Genomic DNA, 20,906 nt, shown 5'->3' on the forward strand with positions numbered 1-20,906 from the left:
CCTTCTGCATGCCAGTTACAGGCATTGCCACCGAGCCTGTAGCCCCTCCCCAAATCACTGAGAACTTTGCTAGACTTTCAGAGAGGTCCGCACCCTAAAGCAGGCAACTGGCCCAGAGCAAACCCAAGTTCTCCTTTCTTGCCTAAAACTGGAGAGCTCGAGGAAAGTTCTCTTCTCTGCATTGTTTCCCCGTGTGGGCAGAATTACAGGAGGCGCGCACACATACCCAGTTTCTGCCTCCCTCTCCATTAAAGCTCCGATGGCCGCTGATGGTTAAAGATAAAATTTTATTGTAACTCTCGTCCGCTCCAATCCACTTGAGCACGTAAAGCTGCCCACTGAGTCAGGCCAGTATTCCAGAGGCTGGTATTGCCTACTCTGACCGGCAGCAGCTCCTGAGGCGGGTGTTTGACATCACCTCCTGCCTTGCCTTTTAAGCTGGGGGCACCAGAATCTGAACCCGAGACCCTTGTTGTGCCAATAGGCCTCTACTTCCACATAAAAAGCCTACAGAGACAATGTGCTCTTCTGAAACTGCCTTTGTATTCCAGTTTAATAACTGGACTTTTTCCTGTTATTTCAGGCTGGTTTAGTAACTGGGTGCTGGTGGAATTTATTTACCTGTTCATCCGAACCTGCATGCATCAGGTTAGCAAAGCAAGGCTGGTCTGCTTCTGAGGGAAGCTTTCTTCTGTTTAATACCACTTTTTTTGTGCTTCTGAATCGCTATGGTGTGCTGTTTAAAATGTCCATGGTGCTTCTGATGATGCCACTTCTTTCCCCCACCCATTTTCACCATGAAATCTTCCTTGGGATTTCCTTTAATATTCTAAGTTAAGCGCCACAGCGCTGAATGAGCATTGCACTCCAGGGATGCAGTGGCACTGTTGAGATGGTTTGACTCCGCTGTAATACTGAAGCGCTATACTGGTCCGCTGTAATACTGAAGCGCTATACTGGTCTAACGCCATAGTGCTATAGCACTATAGTGTTCAACTTAGAATGTAAAAAACCTCTCAGAGGCAGATTGCACAATGAAAAAGGATAGGGGGAAAAAGCGGTGCTCTTCAAAATGACCATAGCGCTTCATAGATGACATATTAATGAGTGGAAATTTGCTGCACTGCTTTACTTGAAATCGGGCCAATGATAACATCCAGTTTGGAATGGTAATGCAAAAATTTTGTATCGTCTAGGACAGGGGTGGTCAACCTGTGGTCCTCCAGATGTCCATGGACTACAATTCCCATGAGCCCCTGCCAGCATTTGCTGGCAGGGGCTCATGGGAATTGTAGTCCATGGACATCTGGAGGACCACAGGTTGACTGCCCCTGGTCTAGGAGGCTCTATACTTCACCCTTAAATAGAGCTGCCAAGCCAGTGGATTTACCATAGAATGTCTGGCAATTCCTAGAGCTACCACTGGTCACTTCTGGGTTGCCAGGATCTTTTATCATAGGAACTTCCTGTAAATTGATTAGGCCGTGTTTCTCATTTTCCTTCTGGGACACCAACCCTTTCCACAGCCCTCCTCCCAATTGTCAGACACTGCTTTGCAACCTTATGGCAATTCAGGAACTGGACAGGGCCTTCCAACAAAGACCCAGGGAGATTGTTCTATGAAGGCAGACAGGAGATTCTCAAAGGAGTCCGCAGCTGGTTCCACCACCGGGACTAGCACCCAGTTTGGGGTCGCATTTAAGAGCAGCAGTGGCCTCTAATCTGGAGAACCAGAGCCTGGTGTAGGACAGCAACCCCCCTATCAACTGTTCTCCCTTCTGTCCTAACTCTCCTGTCCTCTCCCCAATTCTGTCTATCCTTCCTGTTTACCTTTGGTGACCATGCTGGCCAAATTTGGAAATATACAGATTAGGATTCCCCTACCAAACAATTCTCAAACCCTGGAACTTTTAAAACTTTATGACAGGGAAATCTCACCTTGGTGGGACAAAGGAGAACTTTTGTATCTGCCAAGAAAAGAAGGAAGGAAGGAAAATAATATATTGTTGGACATTGTGGCTGCATGCAAGGGATCTGGGGAGGAAAGGGTTAAAAGGATTCTGTCCTTGGGGTACACCTGGCAGTGGCCCCACCTTCTCATGGATTACAGGTCGAGTCTCTTTGGCCCTTGCTTGCCTTTCGGTATTTCATCTTATTCGGGTCCTCTCTTCTGCTCTCTCTTACCTGAGCCTGGAGTTGCAGCAAGTTCTGAAGTTGATTTACTCACAATAATTTAAATTTACCAACATGAATATGCCACGTAATATGTGCTTCTAATTTGGAAAGTAAAATTTCTTTCTCAATTTACCGCTGGAGTCAGACCATCTTTGTAATTTGTAATTTGAACAGCATTTCCCCCTTGACTGGGAAACCGTGGAAGATCGAGGATACTACATAAAGCTTTTGAGCTTCCAAGACAACTGATGTGTTTTTCTTTTTTACATTTAACCCAAAATATACTGGACAATCAAGCAACTGGGAATGTGAAAAACTGCTTGTCGCAGGGCAGGCTACCGAAAATAAGTCCCCCCCTCTTAATTCTCACATTGAAAAGGATATCCACAAATTCCTGCCTCTAACTCCTACTTAAAAATAAAATCTATTGGAAAACTCCAGGGATGGAATCTGTCCTCATGGTACCCCAATGACCAAGTACATGTTTGTTTTTTTGTTTTTTTGTGGGGTTGGGGTTGTCATCAAGTTACAGCTCTTAGTCTGTGGGATTTTCAAGACAAGAGGCATTCAGAGGTGGGTTTGTCATGATCCTAGACTTCCTTAGTGGCCTCCAGGGCCAGGGCTGACCCTGCTAGCCAGCGTTAACATGCATTTACATTAAAAATTAAGCAGATCACTCAGTGACAACACTGGGGCGGGGTGAAATAATCCCCAATGTTCTGTAGATTTCAAGATCCGGGGCAGGAAGGAGGATTTTCCCAGGATGGTTCTCTACTCTTGAAACCCACTGACCATAAGCACCTGAGCTTTGCTCCACCCCTTTCCTTGCCCCACCCCTTACCCCTGATTGGTCAAAGCCCAGGGTGACAAAGCTGTCAGGAAGTGGAGGGCAAAGAAGGGGCAAGGGACGCTGCCCCACTTCCTACAGACGGCTGCGGAGCAAAACCAGAAGAGAAATGCTTGCAATGGGGATAGGGCAGAGGTTCCCCAGCTCTTGGGCAAGGCAGGGCAGCGGGCGGTAACCAATTAGTGTTTCAGGTGATGCGAAGAGAGCCGGATGGCCATGATCCCTAGCTGCTTGGTGGGTTGAATGACGCTGCAAAGGTGCACCCCCCTCCCGCTTCTCCGCCCGCTTCCGATGGGCGGGGCTAGTGGACCTTGCTGGGGGTGGCCACCGGGTGCCGGAGGGTCATGTGCTCGGCTCCTTTGAAGGGCAGTTTCTCGGTGGAGTAGTAGCGCACCACTTCAGGGACGCTGTCGAAGAGCCCGCCCGTCTGGTCAAGGGTGTACTTGTGGTCCTTCGTCTGGGCGACGATGATGTGAACACAGCCCTGGCTGGTCCTGAGGAAGAGGAAACGGACAAAGATGCCTTACAATGAGGGCCTTTTCGCACAGGGATCTTTGTTGCAAATTGTTTGCGGAATGAAAAATCGCCATTTAAAATAGTGGAATTCGTCGTTATGCATACCTGCCTTTGTAGTGGAATCAGTTGCGTTTTTTAGCGTTTCCCACAGGCTTCCGGTCTCGGCAGAAATCGCTAGAAAGGAAGCGCTATTGCCAAGCTCGTCCCGCCCCTGGCCGTCAAGCAGCCAATGGGCAGCCGTTAGCATGCTCCCAAACAGACCTTTTCCCTTTAAGAAAGGTTTTTTTAAAAAAAAACCGACCCATAGCAACGAATCTAGGTAGATTCGTTGCTACGGAGAGACCCATCCAGCTGCCTAATGTGAGCTGTCGTTTGATTGTATGATCGTTGGCACGCTGCCTCGAGTGATAAAAAAAAAATCCCCCCCCCCTCTCACGGGCCCGATTTTCGGCTGAATTTATTTGTAAAAAATAAAGGGATTTTATTTCAGCAAACGGGCTTTTCAGTGGTTTGTGCTTAGTGACTAAAGGTGAAGGACTGAAGCCAGGGAAGCCTCTAAACAGAAAGAGGCTCGCCGGTGCGTTTATCCCCGCTCGCTCGGAGAAAAAAAAATGGCGATCGCTTCGCCGGAAGTTTGGAGGAGAGAGCCAGGGGGAGGGACTTTGAAGAACCAGCAACAATGGTAACGCACAGGTCTTTAGCGCTACTGTTGCAGATTGGTTGCAGGAGTGTATCGCTATCCGGAGGGTGAATCCACTTTTCTGTATTCCCCTGAAAGCGCCACAACGAAGCGCTTTTTGCTGATTGGTTTCAGGATTGTTGCAGATTGTCTACGACGTCGTGGGTTATGGCAAATTAGTAGCGTTTCCAAATAGCAACCATTCTGCTACTTTGAAGCCGTGCGAAATGGCCCTGAGTCTCTGGACTCTGGTTTTGCTTCCCTTGGCGTCCTCGGCTCCAGGTTTGGGTGGGGCTTGGGCGGGGATCCATCGCCATGCAAAACACCCGGCGACTTCTAATTTTGTTTCGCTTGGGAGACCAGGAATCGGCTTGCTTAGAGTGCCCAGGAGCACCTTAGAGGGCCAGAGGATTTTGGAGGTATAAGCTTTCAAGAGTCCAAGCTCCCTTCCTCAGATATGAGAGAGTTGACTCTCAAAAGCTTAAACCTCAAAAGTCCTGTTAATCTATATAACATTAAAGGTAAAGGTATCCCCTGTGCAAGCACTGAGTCATGTCTGACCCTTGGGGTGACGCCCTCTAGCATTTTCATGGCAGACTCAATACGGGGTGGTTTGCTAGTGCCTTCCCCAGTCATTACCGTTTACCCCCCAGCAAGCAAGCTGGGTACTCATTTTACCGACCTTGGAAGGATGGAAGGCTGAGTCAACCTTGAGCCGGCTGCTGGGATTGAACTCCCAGCCTCATGGACAAAGCTTTCAGGCGGCTGCCTTACCACTCTGCGCCACAAGAGGCTCTTGGTTTGAGGCTTGGGCGGGGATATATTGCCATGCAAAACACCCGGCGACTTTTAATTATGTTTAGCTTGGGAGACCAGGAATCGGCTTGCTTAGAGTGCCCAGGAGCACCTTAGAGGGCCAGAGGATTTTGGAGGTATAAGCTTTCAAGAGTCCGAGCTTCCTTCCTCAGATATGAGAGAGTTGACTCTCAAAAGCTTAAACCTCAAAAGTCCTGTTAATCTATATAACATTAAAGGTAAAGGTATCCCCTGTGCAAGCACCGGGTCATGTCTGTCCCTTAGGTGACGCCCTCTAGCGTTTTCATGGCAGACTCAATACGGGGTGGTTTGCTAGTGATGGGGCGGGGTGGGGGAGAATCACAACACTTTTATGCTGAAATACAGAGACGCAACCTAAGGTTGAACGAGGGAGAAAAAATATATACATAACCCGATGCATTTAAGAATTTTTAGGTTAAAAACCTTGAACCAATAAAACAGGACCAATAATTCAATCTATCTGAATGAACGCAAACTGCATTTAAGCCTCCAAAATTTTTAACCTAGAAATCTCAGGAAATTTAGCAGGTTACATAGTTTGTTCAAATATTTGCTATTTTAAGGGCAGAATGCGCCAGTGTAATAAATACATATATTCTGTTTAGTTGATTTCTCAAAAGGAAAATTCCCTGTCTCACCAAAACTTTGGGGACCCAATTTTGTTGCTTCTTAAGGCTGGGTTTTCTCCCCCTTCTGTTTTGGTTTGAGAAGCAGAGCAGTATAATTGCTCTGTTCCTTATTCCAGAGCAAAAGTCAGCGTGCTGCATGGCCAAGAGTGGCAGCCTCTACCTCTAAGCTGACACGGTTTGATTCCCCACTCCTCCCTCACACGCAGCCAGCCGGGTGACTTTGGCCTTGTCAGTTCTCTGCAGGCCGTTCTCACAGAGCAGTTCTGCCAGAGCTCTCCCAGCCCTACCTACGTCACAAGGTGTCTGTTGTGAGGACAGGAAGGGAAAGCGCTTTGTAAGCTGTCCGGGGACTCCTTCAGGGAGTGAAAAGCAGGGTATAAAAAAAACCACACATTTCTTCTTCGGCGCCTCTTATCCAAACGAGGGCCTGCGATTGGCCGCCTGGCTGGGCGTGGCGTCATCGTCCCGTTCATACTGCGCACGATCTCTTAGCTATCCCTTTCGCACTACCAACTCAATGGCTCTCTCTATTATTTTTAAATCCCTTCCTTTCTCCACTCGGATTGTTTCAACAGAAGGGGCTCAGCATCCTGAGGAAGGAAGCGTGGGCCGCACCCCAGCCACCGATCCTCCACTTGTGAGCCAGCGCCACCGGGAAGCAGGAATAGAAAGGCCAAAAGGGGTGGGGGGGGGGAACTGGGGGAGGGGGGCGTCTCCACTTCCTCTTCCAAGAGGCCTTGCCTCTGCTCCTAGATTCAATCCCCAGTTAAAGAGGGCCAGGCAGGAGGTGGATGGGAAAGTCCTCTGCCTGGGACCCCGGAGAGATGCTGCTGGTCAGAGCAGACGATACTGATCTTGATGGACTTTGATTAGTCTGATTTATGAGGCAGTTTCTTGGGTCTAGGGGGAGTTTAAGGGGAGGGGCTGTGGCTCACTGGCAGAGCGTCGGCTTGGTATGCAGAAGGTCCCAGGTTCAATCCCCGGTGTTTCTAATAAAAAGTACTAGGAGGAAGGTGATGAGAAAGGCCTGAGACCCTGGAGAGCGTCTGTCAGCCCGAGTAGACAATACTGACCCTGATGGATCAAGAGTCTGATTCAGGTGCAAGGCAGATTCAAGCATGTCATGTGGTCCATCTTGTAAGGTTGGAGCAGAGGTAAAGGTGAAGGTATCCCCTGTGCAAGCACCGAGTCATGTCTGACCCTTGGGGTGACGCCCTCTAGCGTTTTCCTGGCAGACTCAATACGGGGTGGTTTGCCAGTGCCTTCCCCAGTCATTACTGTTTACCCCCCCCCAGCAAGCAAGCTGGGTACTCATTTTACCGACCTCGGAAGGATGGAAGGCTGAGTCAACCTTGAGCCGGCTGCTGGGATCGAACTCCCAGCCTCATGGGCAAAGCTTTCAGACGGCTGCCTTACCACTCTGCGCCACAAGAGGCTCTTGGAGCAGAGAGGGGGAGCTAAAGCCAAGGCTGCTGACAGAGGAGGGTTAAGATTCAGGGAGCACCAAGGCGCCAAATCGGAGCAGGGTGGAGGGAGCTCTCTCACCAGTCCCGGGAAAGAAGCCCCAAATTCTTAGTTTACAGAGATAAGGGTACCTTGATCAGAGAGGGAAAAGAACAGCGCTCTGTACACGTTCTGTACATGCTCAGAGGCACAGCAACTAGCACTGACTGGGCCCCACGACAAAACATGCACAAGGCCTGCAATCCAATGATGTGTTTGCACAGAGTTTGCCATTGGTTCTCCCAAGATTGTCTTTAGAGAAATGCAGCCGCAGGAGGCAAAGGGAAGGGACCTGTCAATTTAATGACAGCACGGCAACCACTTTGTGGATTCAAATTACCCCTTCCCCAGCCACGATCTCTGGATAAACATCACCTCTCCCCTAGCCCCATTTCCTGGATCCAGATTTCCCCTTCGTTATCCCTGATCAATGCTTCCTCCTCTGACTCCTATCTGCTCCACTGGGGGGCGGGGGGAAACAATTCAACAGTGGGGAGGGGGTTAGCCTGATCTGGAAATCAGGACAAGGGGAAAGAGCCAAGCCTCTCTACCGCAGCACCGCTGCCCTAATCTAAGTGACGACACCCGTGGCCGTATTAAACAAGGAAAACAGTAGACCCAGATCTCCTGAGCATTGTGCAAACTGGCCCCTGGTCATCCCTGGCCAACCCTGCTTCAGCCCCCTCCCATCCTTGCCCGCTCGCTCCCAAATACTCACTTCAGCGCAATGGAGTACTTGCTGGTGCCCGTCTCGCTGGTCCGCACCAAGTATCCGGCTTCCTTGCACGGCTGCAACCGGCTCTCGGCCTCGGCCCGCGTGATGGCCCCGTGAAACCAACTGCACAAGGAGACCGAACAAGACGGGCAGCCCTGTGAGTCTGTCTGCGGCAGCAGACAAGAGCCAGAGTCCAGCAGCGCCTTCAAGACTAATAACATCTGTGGCAGGGGAGGAGCTAACTTTTTATATATGTTAAAGTTTGTTAAACATTTAGAAGAAGGAGAGTTGGTTCTTATATGCCGCTTTTCTCTACCTGAAGGAGTCTAAGAGCGGCTTACAGTCGCCTTCCCTTTCCTCTCCTCACAACAGACACCCTGTGAGGTGGGTGAGGCTGAGAGAGCCCTGAGATTACTGAAGAAGGAGAGTTGGTTCTTATATGCTGCTTTTCTCTACCCGAAGGAGTCTCAAAGCGGCTTACAGTCGCCTTCCCTTTCCTCTCCCCACAACAGACATCCTGTGAGGGAGGGGAGGCTGAGAGAGCCCTGATATTACTGAAGAAGAAGAAGAGTTGGTTCTTATCTGCCACTTTTCTCCACCCAAGGGAGTCTCAAAGCGGCTTACAATCGCCTTCCCTTTCCTCTCCCCACAACAGACACCCTGTGAGGGAGGTGAGGCTGAGAGAGCCCTGATATTACTGAAGAAGAAGAGTTGGTTCTTATATGCCGCTTTTCTCTACCCGAAGGAGGCTCAAAGCGGCTTACAGTCACCTTCCCTTTCCTCTCCCCACAACAGACACCCTGTGAGGTGGGTGAGGCTGAGAGAGCCCTGATATCGCTGCTCATTCAGAACAGTTTTATCAGTGTTGTGGTGAGCCCAAGGTCACCCAGCTGGCTGCATGTGGGGGAGCGTGAAATCAAACTTGGCTCGCCAGATTAGAAATGAGGTTTGCAGAAGGACCATGAGGGGGCCTCCCTAGGCTGTCCTCTCAGTCTGAAACACTCCCTCCCAAAATGGGGGGCAGCCAAACGACCCAGGGATTCTTGCCAGGAGAGCCCAAAGGGAATCTGCTCACGCCTGAGATCTGCTCCCAGCACATCTGGTTATCTTCTGGGGAGGGGTATTGTGCCTTTGAATATGGAGGTTTTATTTTTAGTTCACAGCCCCGAAAATGAGCCGATAGAAGCCTTCGCCCCGGAATCCGTCTAATCCCTTTAATTCCCTCCTGCCCCTTTTCCTTTCTCAAAAGCTACTTAATCAGAATGGCCATAGCAACGTCCCCTGGCAGCTAATTCCATCCTTTCATTCAGAGCCTCCCTTTGTGTGCCCTTGAACTTCCTGCCGCTGGGTTCATTTACCAGAAGGGCCCTGCCTTCCAGGGCTTGGAAAGGCAGGAAGTATTCTCTGTCTCTCCACATTCGGAACTTTCTGCCCCTTTTGCGGCTACTTCTTGGGGACTTTTCAGCCCATCAAAAAATAAAAGAGGGAGAGTTCGAGAATGCAATCGGGGTTTATAAAATGATTCATGGGATGGAGAAAAGAGAAGGTTTCATCGCTTGGTCGTAAGGCTGGGATTTGGGGGCGCCCGAGAACCCAGTTCTCGAATGGCTTTGACACAGATAAAGGGGAAGATTGGTTTACTTTGCTGGGGGCTGATTTGTGCGTTTGTGCTGTCAGGCGGATGGCGAGATTTGAGTTTGGGACCACTTCAGGCACCAACAAGATTTGGGGGTGATGAGTTTTCAGGACTCAAACCTCCCTTTGTTTTGACCACTGTGTGACACAAAGCGTTGGGCTCGATGGGCCAGTGGCCTGATCCAACTTGGCTTCTCTTCTGTTTATATGTCTGGGGCAGGGGTGCTCTGTCTTCTTGGTGCTTGGAGGGGCCAAGGTGGGAGGGTTTCTGGAGTTCTGGACCTGCCGGTGGACCTCCTGATGGCCCCTGGGTTTTGGCCACTGTGTGACACAGAGTGTTGGGCGGGATGGCCCATTGGCTTGATCCAATGTGGTTTCCTGTATGTTCTTGTGTCTGGGGCACTGCTGCTCTGTATTTTGGCTGCTTGGGGGGAAATAGTGGGAGGGTCTTCAGAGGTCTGGCCCTGCCAGTGGAGCACCTAATGGCACCTGGATTTGAATTAGAATCATAGAATCATAGAGTTGGAAGGGGCCATACAGGCCATCTAGTCCAACCCCCTGCTCAACGCAGGATCAGCCCTAAGCATCCTAAAGCATCCATTGATCCATTATGTCCTTAAGGTTGCTGGGTGACCTTGGGCCAGTCGCACACTTCAGCCTAACCTACCCCTAATTTTTGCTGAGAGTCGCAACAGGCACCCTCCTCTGAGGACCAGCCATTCAGGACTCATAACCCAGCTTCTGGATCTTAGGACAGATTCCAAAGATGCGTGGCTCTTCTCCTGGTTTGTTTCATAATAAATCAGGAACCCCATCATTTATTATTATTGTTATTGTTGTTATTATTTGACTTTTAGCCCGCCACTCCCGGAAGGCTCGTGGCGGGTTACATTCAATAAAAAAATCCCACTAAAATACTCCTAAAAATACAACAATATCCTGACAAAAAACCAGCATCCAAGACATGTGCGGCGACATCACAACTAAAATATCCCTCTAAAAAACAACTCCGGGGTTGGCATGGGGAGGCCCATTTATTAGGCCAAAGGGGGAGAAGGACGATCTAGTGAGTGAACGGGTAGGCCTGGAGAGATTCCCAGCCCATGAGGACTTGCAACCTGCCTTCAGGAATGGAAACAGGCCCCAAGATGGGTGTGGAATCCACTGGATCATTCTGAGGTTCCCCTTGGCTGCTGCAGGAGTCCCTTTAAGACAGCCATGACCCATGAGGTCCCTTCCAACTCTATTATTCTGTGATTCTAACCTTTCTCAACTTTTTTACCTCTGAGGAACCCCGGAAGTGGTGCAATTGTGCAGAATATGGTTGAGAAGCAGAGCTCTGTGCCCGCCCACCCAGAGCCCCTCCCCTTCACGCCCCCTCCAGGCCAATCGCTGGACATTGGGGGTGGGTTTGGAGGCCGACATGACCATGTCTGGTCACATCACCCGATCAACATATCAAGAAATTAAAAAAAGACACATAAACATCAATTAACTCCAACCCATTCCAAAAACCCTTCCAGGGCCATCAAGAAACCCCAGGGCTTCACGAGAACCTGCATGTTGAGAAAGCCAGCCCTGGAGAGCAGCTGCCGGCCTGAGTGGACGATACTGAACATGGTGGACCAACAGGCTGACCGAGTAGAAGGCTGCTTCGTGGACTCACATCCGTAAAACTCAACTCATCTATCTCTGTTCAGATGCTTCGGGGGGGGGGGGGGGTTCACGGTAGTGGTGGTGGACGGTGCCATGCAGTCACAGTTGACTTACGGTAACCCCACTGGCTTTCCCCTGCAAAAGTTGTCAGGAGGTTTGCCGCTGCCTGCCCCTGGGTAGCCCCCCGTGGCCTTCCTCAATGGTCTCCCAGACTTATTTGAATAGCTGCCCTTAACGGATGGCTCCTGGGAGTTAATACAAAATTAATCAAACATTAATTAATTAAACATTTAATTAACCCACACCCATTTGGGAAACCCTCGAGAATCCCCAGGGGTTCATGAAACGGGAAGCTGTGTCGGTCTAAAAAGGTAAAGGTATCCCCTGTGCAAGCGCCGGGTCATGTCTGACCCTTGGGGTGACGCCCTCCAGCGTTTTCATGGCAGGCTCAATACGGGGTGGTTTGCCAGTGCCTTCCCCAGTCATTACCGTTTACCCCCCAGCAAGCAAGCTGGGTACTCATTTTACCGACCTCGGAACGATGGAAGGCTGAGTCGACCTTGAGCCGGCTGCTGGGATCGAACTCCCAGCCTCATGAGCAGAGCTTTCAGACGGCTGCCTTACCACTCTGCGCCACAAGAGGCTCTGAAGCATCTCTGAAGTGTCAGTCTGAAGCAGCACAATAAAATCAGAGTCCAGTAGCACCTTTAAGACCAGCAAAGATTTATTCAGGGCGTGAGCTTTCGAGTGCAAGCACTCTTTGTGCTTGCACTCGAAAGCTCACGCCTGGAATAAATCTTTGCTGGTCTTAAAGGTGCTACTGGACTCAGAATTTTATTTGTTGAAAAAGCCTGCTTTAAGAGGATGAGCAGCCAGCACTTTCCCCGCCCCAGGACAACGGTAGGTGTCTTACGGCTGTTTCTCCAGAGCAAGGGCGTGATCCACCAGCTCCCCATCGGCGCCAGGGTCTGCCGCCACCACGGGCTTCACCATCTTGGAGGGCCAGCTCCTCTGGCGGCGGTGCTGCTGCCGTGGCAGTACCTGTGTCTCTTCCTTGGGTGCCGTGGGCAGTTCTGCGCTCTCAAACTGGACTGGAAGAAAGAAAAGCAGGGTGTGAGGAGACAGGGGGAGGGCATCCCGACCTCTGGGGAAGTAGCAGGCAGGTTTTCAGGAATTTCACGTTCTGAGCTGCTTTGCGGCAATCAGATTACAACAGAAAACAATCAAAGAACTGGTGGCAATTGTTTCACGAAACCCTGGTTGAGAAAGCCTGGTCCAACGAATGAATTAGCATAAAAAAAACCACACCCTCAAGTTGTCGTAAAGCTCTTTAGTCGCCTGCAGGCGATCCTTAACTCGCCATAGGTGACTAGAGCATTCACTGTTTGTATACCGGAAAGGGCTTTCACAATCTGGTCCTTCTTCCACTCCCACGGTTGTTCGTACTCAGCTGGGGGCCGTTCATCATTCTCTGGCAACCGGGCTTCGGGCTTGGGACCCCCAGCCTCTGAGGGCTCATAGGGGGTGTCGTAAAGCTGTGGGGCTTTGACCGCTTGGCGCTTGAGGCTGGGCTCTCCCTTAGGCCCCGGATCTGCCGGCTCGTCCAGGAGTAAGATGGCTTTGACCAGAGGGTCCTTAGAGCCCCGCCTCCGAATCTCTGGAAGGGAAAAGAAAAAGGAAGCCAAACACATGGCGCAGTTCAAAGAGAGAGTCGGTGTCGTTCGGAATGCTGACAAAGGGTGCTGGAGCCAATCCCAAGATGGCTGCCGCAGGAGGTGGAGCCAATCATAAAATGGCTGCCACGGGAGGTGGAGCCAATGACAAAATGGCTGCCCACTTTCTAAAAGCCCTTGGTGGGCACCAGAAAAACTACAGGTGGGTGCCATGGCTCCCACCAGGCACGTCTTGGAGACCCCAGAGCTGGATTATACAATGAAAATGTCAGGTTGCTGGATCCTACCCCCTCCCCAACTACATTTGGCAGAAAGCCGCGGCAGAAACATGGACTCCTCAGAGAGCTTGGCTTGCATTCCCAAGCCCTTCTCCCTATTCAGGATGGCACAAATCAAGAGCTGGGTGTGAGCGAATGGTATGGGGAATTCTTCCAGACTGTGCTGAGTACCACAATCAATCCTATGTCCACCAACACCCCCCTACACACCGCTTTGGTTTCTGCTTCCAGCAAGGCCATTTCCTGTTATTCCATCCGGTCGTGACAACTTTGGGTGGGGACGCCAGAGGCCCACAAGCTCATGACAAATGTCCAGTTGGTTGCTAGGTAGCTCAGCTGGGTGCCGGGTTGTGTGTGCGCGTGCAGCTGAGGCAAGGAAGGCACTGCGCACTATTCCATCCTCCCACAACAATTACAAATCTCACTGCACGATGAGCCAGCAGGAGTGTCGGAATACAAGGTGGAATTGGCTGCCAGAGGTTGGAGTGATGGCCATAGGCACTGATAGTCATAGGGGCCGAAGGGAACCTCCACTAGGCCTCTGAATCCCTGTATCAGGAGGAAGCCTCAGGGGAAGGCTTTGGTCTCTCTGCCCTGTGGTCCATCTTGTCCAGCATCCTGCCTCACACAGTAGCCAGCTTCCTGAGTGCTCCCCAGCCTTTCCCCTGTATCCTAGAATCACAGAGTTGGAAGGGACCACCAGGGTCATCTAGTCCAACCCCCTGCAGAATGCAGAAAATTCACAACTAACTTTCCACCCAGTGACTCTAGTTCTTTGCCCAGATGATGCTCCCCCCCTCCCCCCAAGCCGGAATGTCTGGCCTGGAAGAAATTTGCTTCTCCACCCTGTCTTTAATAGACTTGGCTACAAGTTATTCATAGAATCACAGAGTTGGAAGGCACCTCCAGGGTCATCTAGCCCAACCCCCTGCAGAATGCAGGAAATTGCCAGCTACAATTCCCAGCATTGTGGTGAAAGCAGGGAGAAAGGCCGCTTGCGTTGATCTGAGGGTGACACCTGGGAAAAGGGGCAGAGCCCAGACACCTAGTCCTGCCTCAGACTGACTCCTTTCTCCCCCCCTCCCTGCCCCGCCCCGCCCTGCTGACTTCACTTCCAGCCCAGTTCCTGGGTACCTGAAGCCTGAGAAATATTTCAGGGACTCCTCCACAGTCAGAAGATTGAGAACAGCCTGTTGTAATGTAGCCTTAGGATATTCTGAAGGGACTGTACCCAATTTTTCACAGTCAGAGTAGTTCAAGCAGTGGAATGGGCTGCCTAAGGAGGTGGTGAGCTCCCCCTCACTGGCAGTCTTCAAGCAAAGGTTGGATACACACTTTTCTTGGATGCTTTAGGACAGGGGTAGTCAACCTGTGGTCCTCCAGATGTTCATGGACTACAATTCCCATGAGCCCCTGCCAGCGTTTGCTGGCAGGGGCTCATGGGAATTGTAGTCCATGAACATCTGGAGGACCACAGGTTGACTACCCCTGCTTTAGGATGCTTAGGGCTGATCCTGCGTTGAGCAGGGGGTTGGACTAGATGGCCTGTATGGCCCCTTCCAACTCTACGATTCTGTGATTCTAATAGACATCACTCTACGAACAGGATTCCACCCCACCTCTAGGGATGCCACCTTCCAGGTAGGAAGAAACAAATAACCAACCAGCTTGTTCAGTATAGAAAGATGATTCTTGTCTTTTTCTTATTTCCGATTTGCCCAAGCGCTGTCTGGATAACAACCGCTTTCAAACATCTTTTCAGCAGTAGCCTCCTGCTGGCTCATTGTACAGTGAGATTTGTAATTGTCGTGGGAGGATGGAATAACACCGTTGCAGTGACACCCTGACCTAGGTAGCCCAGGCTAGCCCAATCTCATCTCAGAAAATAACGAGGGTCGGTCCTGCTCAGTATTTGGATGGGAGGCCTCCAAGGAAAAAACTGGGGTCAGGATGTGGAGGCAGGGAATGGCAAACCTCCTCTGGACGTTTCTTGCCTTGAAAACCCTACCGAGTCACTGCAATTGGTGCTTTCCAACACCACCACAGTACCAGGAGGTAGGGAGGTGTTTTACAAAGCCCCCCAGAAGCCTTCCAGAGGAAAGAAGAAGAAGAAGAAGAATTGCTTCTTATATGCCGCTTTTCCCTACCCGAAGGAGGCTCAAAGTGGCTTACAGTTGCCTTCCCTTTCCTCTCCCCACAACAGACACCCTGTGAGGTGGGTGAGGCTGAGAGAGCCCTGAGATTACTGAAGAAAGAGTTGGTTCTTGTATACAGTTTTTCCCTACCCGAAGGAGTCTCAAAGCAGCTTACAGTCACCTTCCCTTTCCTCTCCCCACAACAGACAACCTGTGGGGTGGGTGAGGCTGAGAGAGCCCTGATATTACTGAAGAAGAGGAGTTGGTTCTTATATGCCGCTTTTCCCTACCCGAAGGAGGCTCAAAGCGGCTTACAGTCGCCTTCCCATTCCTCTCCCGCCACGAAGAACCAACAGAGCAAAAATGGCTCCAAAACCAATGGGTAAAACGCGCGTTCTCACCCAGATGGCGCCATCATGCGCTGGCAATGCTCCCTTCCCCCCAAAAATATTGCGGTGCGAGTTTGTGAAAGGGTTTTCATTTTGCTGGATGCCCTTTAAGGCCCATTGTTTTGGCCCCTGTGTGTTTGCATTTTGCTTCAACGAGGAGTGAAACAAGGAAGCAGCAAAGATTACTCTTCCCGACTAACAATGAGGACCAGCTTTTGTTTACGAAATGCCAAGCCTTCTCCCGCACTTCCTCTCCTATCTTGGGAAGGCCTACGTGTCGAAATTCGGGTACTGTGCACACTTTCTCTGGTTGACCTCTGCCCGAGGGTGTGCACACCTGGCTGGGGAGCGGCCGAGCAGGATTTGAACCCAGCTCTCTGAACCCACTGTTGAGTAAGCACGGTCTACCTTCCACTGAATACAAGCATGTCTGCGTGGACTGCAGCGCTCCCATTTTTAAACCTCACGCTGGGTTCATTTGTTGGCAAGAGTGAGGGTCCCTCCCCCCAAATCTTGTTGCGGACTGGGACAACTGCCCTTGGTGAATCCAACCGTGCAGCCCTACTCCTCCACAAGCTCATTGGCTATTGCAGGAAACATTTCCAAACTGGAAGGTCATTCACATTTATAGTAAAAAACATCAGGTTCTATTCCACAGACCTGTTCCGCTAATAAAGGTGCCTTCCGTCGGCACAAGGGGCATTCCTCCGTAAAATTTGTTAGCTGTTATTGCCGGAAGTTCAGCTTGGATGCTGCAGACCTGTCCTCTAACAGGGCCACCTCCCAACGGCACAAGGAGCCTTGGCCATCAAGGACCTGTTCTGCTCAGGGTGGCACCTCCCACCGGCACAGGGAGGACCTGTCAAGGACCTCAATAAAATCAGAGTCCAGTAGCACCTTTAAGACCCACAAAGATTTATTCAAGGCGTGAGCTTTCGAGTGCAAGCACTCGAAAGCTCACGCCTTGAATAAATCTTTGTGGGTCTTAAAGGTGCTCCTGGACTCTGATTTTATTGTGCTACTTCAGACCAACACGGCTGCTCATTTGAATCTGTTCTGCTAATGGTGGTCAACCTTCTGTTTCAGTAGCTTTGCCCTCCCAGTCCGGTTGTGGCCTCTCTCTCGTTCCCCCAATCCAAAAAACATGGCGAACACCTACCTGTGATCATCTGCTGGGCATCGTACGGCTCCATGTAGCCATCGTTTTCTCCCAATCTCTCGGCCTCTCGCTGCCCTTTGGTGCGTTTGGCATCGTAAGGGTCGGCGTAGTCTTCTAGGATGATAACCTTGGTTGGGGGCAGAAGGAGGGAAGAAAGGCAGCGATTACAAACCTGTGGAGAATTGGGGGCGGGGATCCTCTGAGGGTCCCAACAAAGCAACCTTATGTCCCCACCATTTTGACAGTCGGGGCATCCTTAATTTTGAAATTAGAACTGGAGCCAAGGCAAGCTTGTTCCTGAAATGATTTGTGCTTACAGGGTGGGAGTACTTGCTTTCAAAGTCACCTTGCATGAGGCTCTTATCTGCGTGTATCTCCTGAGTGAAACTCCGGAGAAGAGCCTAATGCTGGGAGCGATTGTGGGCAAAAGAAGAAGGGGACAACGACAGAGAATGAGGTGACTGGATGGAGTCACAGAAGAAGAAGAAGAAGAAGAAGGAGGAGGAGGAGGAGGAGGAGGAGGAGGAGGAGGAAGAGGAGGAGGAAGAGGAAGAAGAAGAAGAAGAAAAAACTCAAATACTTTGGCCCCCTCATGAGAAGGAAGGACTCCCTGGAGAAGAGCCTAATGCTGGGAGCGATCGAGGGCAAAAGAAGAAGGGGACAACGACAGAGAATGAGGTGGCTGGATGGAGTCACTGGAGCAATCGGTGCAAATTTAAATGGACTTTGAGGAATGGTGGAGGACAGGAAGGCCTGGAGGATCATTGTCCATGGGGCCGCGATGGGTCGGACACAACTTCGCACCTAACAACAACAATAAACTCACACAAAGATGCAAGAGGCAGGCTCCTTGAAGAACGGAAATTCTACTACAGAATTGGGAGGGATTATTAAACTACAGTCACGGCAAAAGTGACATCAAATTACCCCCTCTCCTGTGCCGACAGAGACGGCTGGAAAAAGCAACACAGCCAATCATACAGAGATACAACAGGCATTCAGTTCTGCTATGGATTTGGAAGCAGCGAATGCTCCAGCTGCAGGTACCAAAGAGACTGCAACCCTCCTCAAGAAAGAAAAATAAATAAATGTTATTATCTAGGGGAGAGGAAAGGGAAGGCGAATGTAAGCTGTTTTGAGACTCATTCAGGTAGAGAAAAGCGGCATATAAGAACCAACTCTTCTTCTTCAGCAATATCAGGGCTCTCTCAGCCTCACCCACCTCACAGGGTGTCTGTTGTGGGGAGAGGAAAGGGAAGGCGAATGGAAGCCACTTTGAGACTCCTTCGGGTAGAGAAAAGCGGCATATAAGAACCAACTCTTCTTCTTCTATTTCTTCTTTCCCGCCCCCCGGTGACCCCCATATCCTCCCCTCTTTCTCTACCTCATTCTCTCCTCTCCTTCTCAGCCATCACCCATGTTCCTTTTAACTGCCTCCCATCTTCGGCTATATTGTTTATTTACTTCATTTATATCCCTTTTAACGCCCCACAGTGGAGGCCAAAGCAGCTAACTTTTTTTTCTTGGCCTCCTCTGTATTCCCACAACAACCCCGCAAGGTTGTCCGGTGTAGGTAGCCAGAGCGGTGTAGCGGCCAAAGAATGGCAGATTCTAATCTGGAGAACTAGGTTTGATTCCCTATGTCTCCTCCACCTCAGGCCAGTCCCAGTTCTCTCAGGGCTGTTCTTGCACAACAATTCTCTCAGAGCTCTCTCAGCCCCACCACCCTCACAAGATGTCTGTTGTGGGGAGAGGAAGGGAAAGGTGTTTGTAAGCCGCTTTGAGACTCCTTTGGGAAGTTAAAAGCGAGGTATAACCCCCTTCCCCAGCTCGTCTGGTATTTCCAAACATTTGTGTCTGAAGCCAGTCCCTCCGGCCTCTCCCCAATTCAAGGACACGTTCCTTTCCCATTTTCCTCTGGCTCAAAGCAGAGTCCTATTCTGTCTCCTCCTAGTTCTGGGTAATCAGAAACTTGTGATGTCGCTTCCAACCCTCAGCCAGCCAACTTAGGATCAAGGGGATCGCAGAAAGAGCAATTTGCCAAAGATTAGCCTTCCTTTCTTGAGCAGGGTCTGTAGGAATTAGCGGAGGAGACGGCGATCAAGCGCATGAACGTCACCCGGCAGAGAGTGTCGCCGGGAGGTTAATTGGGGACCAACAGCCACAGCGGAACGGACGCCAGACGGCCGTCAGTAAAGAGTTATCACAAAGTCAAGACATTTTAAGACTTTGTGACGGAGTGGGGGGGTGAAGGGAGAGCGTGGCCTGCTCGGAATGGCCCCCCCAGTACACACAGGCGCCCTCAAAAGGATGTGGCTGGAGAGGGGCTCTTACCGCTTCCTGTTTGGCCTTCTCAGGCTCAGGGGGAGCTGCCGGAGCGGGGCTCGGAGCAGTGGCCGGGTAGCTTTTCCCGTTCTTGTCACTGGTGTCCACTTTAATGAGCCGGTTGATGTAGGTCCCAGAGGCGGCGTTGCCCTTGGCGGTTCCTCCCCGTGCCGGCTCCTCCGCGGGGGGCCCGTCCACCCGGGAATTCTTGCGCATCTTCCCCGCAGCAGCTTGCAGGAGGCCTTGGAGGTTGTCCCGGGATAACCTGCCGCCTCCGCCATCTTTCCCCGGCGCCAGCAGAGTCCGGGCACTGCCCAGTTCGGTGGCGGAGTTTTTGCGGTTCTTCCCAGGCAGGGAAGCCGAGCCGGGTTCAGCCGGAGCCAGGCTCTTGCGAGAGGTGCTGCCCAGCTTGCCCGCGCTAGTGCCGGCGGGTTTGGCACGGTCCGAAACGGTCTTCAGGTTGGAAGGGAACTCTTTGAACCACTTGGCCGCCATGGTGGCAAAGGGCAGCCGACAGGAGCAGGGTCACGGCCCGAGAGCGAGGCGGTTCGGGGGCCGACCCTGAGGCTGGCACAGGCTGGTGCCGGAGGCCGCGACGCGAGCCCGTGCCAACCTAGGAGAGAGGCGGCGCGTCCCCCGAGCCAGCCACGCAACTCAAAGCCGGGCAGAGAAAGGGCAGGCAGAAGCCAACGAAGGCAGAGTAGGAAAGGCATTCCCTGGGCAAGGAGGTCAGGAACAGGCCGGGATTGGGGCCGAACTGGACACCCGCACCCCGTCCCACTGGTCTTTTTCACCAGAAACAGGAATTTTCAGGAAGATGGACTTTTAAAGGGCAGGAACAGAAATCTGCTAGTGCCAAGGGGGTCCCAGGGTGTCAATGAAGGGAAAGGCACATTATGGAAATTAAGTTAGGACAGTTGGAGGGTGAGGAGAGATCCTGGGAAAGGGTGGGGTGGGGATCAAGGGGGCAGCCCTGGCTTTGTGCGCCCCCCCCCTTCTTCCAGTTGGGATCTCTCTAATAACCCCACAGTCTGAGTTTAGACTGAGCCCAGAGGATCAAGGAAGGTCCCTTAAAGGGGGACGAACTAGGGAGATCTTTTAAATATTTCCGCCAACCCTACCCCAAAGAAGTGGGGATCCTAGAGGAAGAGGATAGAAGAGGCCTCCCTAAATTTCTAAAATAAAATTTCTCTGGGGGTGGGTGTTCTTCCCAAGGCCCAAAGTGTGGGGGTTCTTCCCAAAGTGGGACGGGAGAAGAATTGGAGTCACCCCAGGAAGTGCAGAAATTGTGGCCCAAAGTTTTGGGGCGATGAAAAGAAGGGGGGGTGGGCTTCCCAGTCGCCTTCCTAATGGGGCGGGGGTCAGTTTAGACGGGAGGGGGTCTTAGATGGGGGGGGCGTCCTTACTTGGTCACCCCCGTATTGGGGGGAGGCGCGCAAACGAGGCTCCAGATGTCCCGGGAAGGGCGTCCGCCTCTCCAAAGCGCCCGGCACCGCCGCGGGCTTCCCCTCCCGCCCCGAGGTGCCTCTCCGTCTGCCGGACGAGGCAAGCTCCGCTCCAGCCTCCCCGCCCAGATCCGGAGGGGACGGCCCGCCGCGGAGGGGCGCCGAAGTGCGGAAGGGTTTGCGCGGAAACGCCTCCGCGGCGCGCAATCGGCGGCCGCTGCGCGGAGTTTGCGCCCCTGCGCCGCTTCAATCCTTCGCCCGCTTGGATCTTGCATTTCAAGGGGGGCATTTCTTAAAGCACGAACAGGGA

The 20,906-nt window shown here is 51.6% G+C and overlaps 1 protein-coding gene across 1 annotated transcript; it reads right to left on the reverse strand.

The window, feature by feature from the left end:
* Positions 1 to 273: 273 nt before the first annotated feature.
* Positions 274 to 20,677, reverse strand: SHE (Src homology 2 domain containing E). Its single transcript, XM_077321754.1, has 6 exons — positions 19,161 to 20,677; positions 16,827 to 16,953; positions 12,586 to 12,849; positions 12,106 to 12,283; positions 7,905 to 8,024; positions 274 to 3,516 (listed from the first exon to the last, which is right to left on the reverse strand). The coding sequence occupies exons 1-6, from the start codon at positions 19,644 to 19,646 to the stop codon at positions 3,324 to 3,326; spliced, it is 1,368 nt and encodes a 455-aa protein (XP_077177869.1). The 5' UTR covers positions 19,647 to 20,677; the 3' UTR covers positions 274 to 3,323.
* Positions 20,678 to 20,906: the final 229 nt, after the last annotated feature.

This window comes from Paroedura picta, chromosome 1, assembly GCF_049243985.1.
Source record: "Paroedura picta isolate Pp20150507F chromosome 1, Ppicta_v3.0, whole genome shotgun sequence".
In the NCBI taxonomy this organism is placed as follows: Eukaryota; Metazoa; Chordata; class Lepidosauria; order Squamata; family Gekkonidae; genus Paroedura; species Paroedura picta.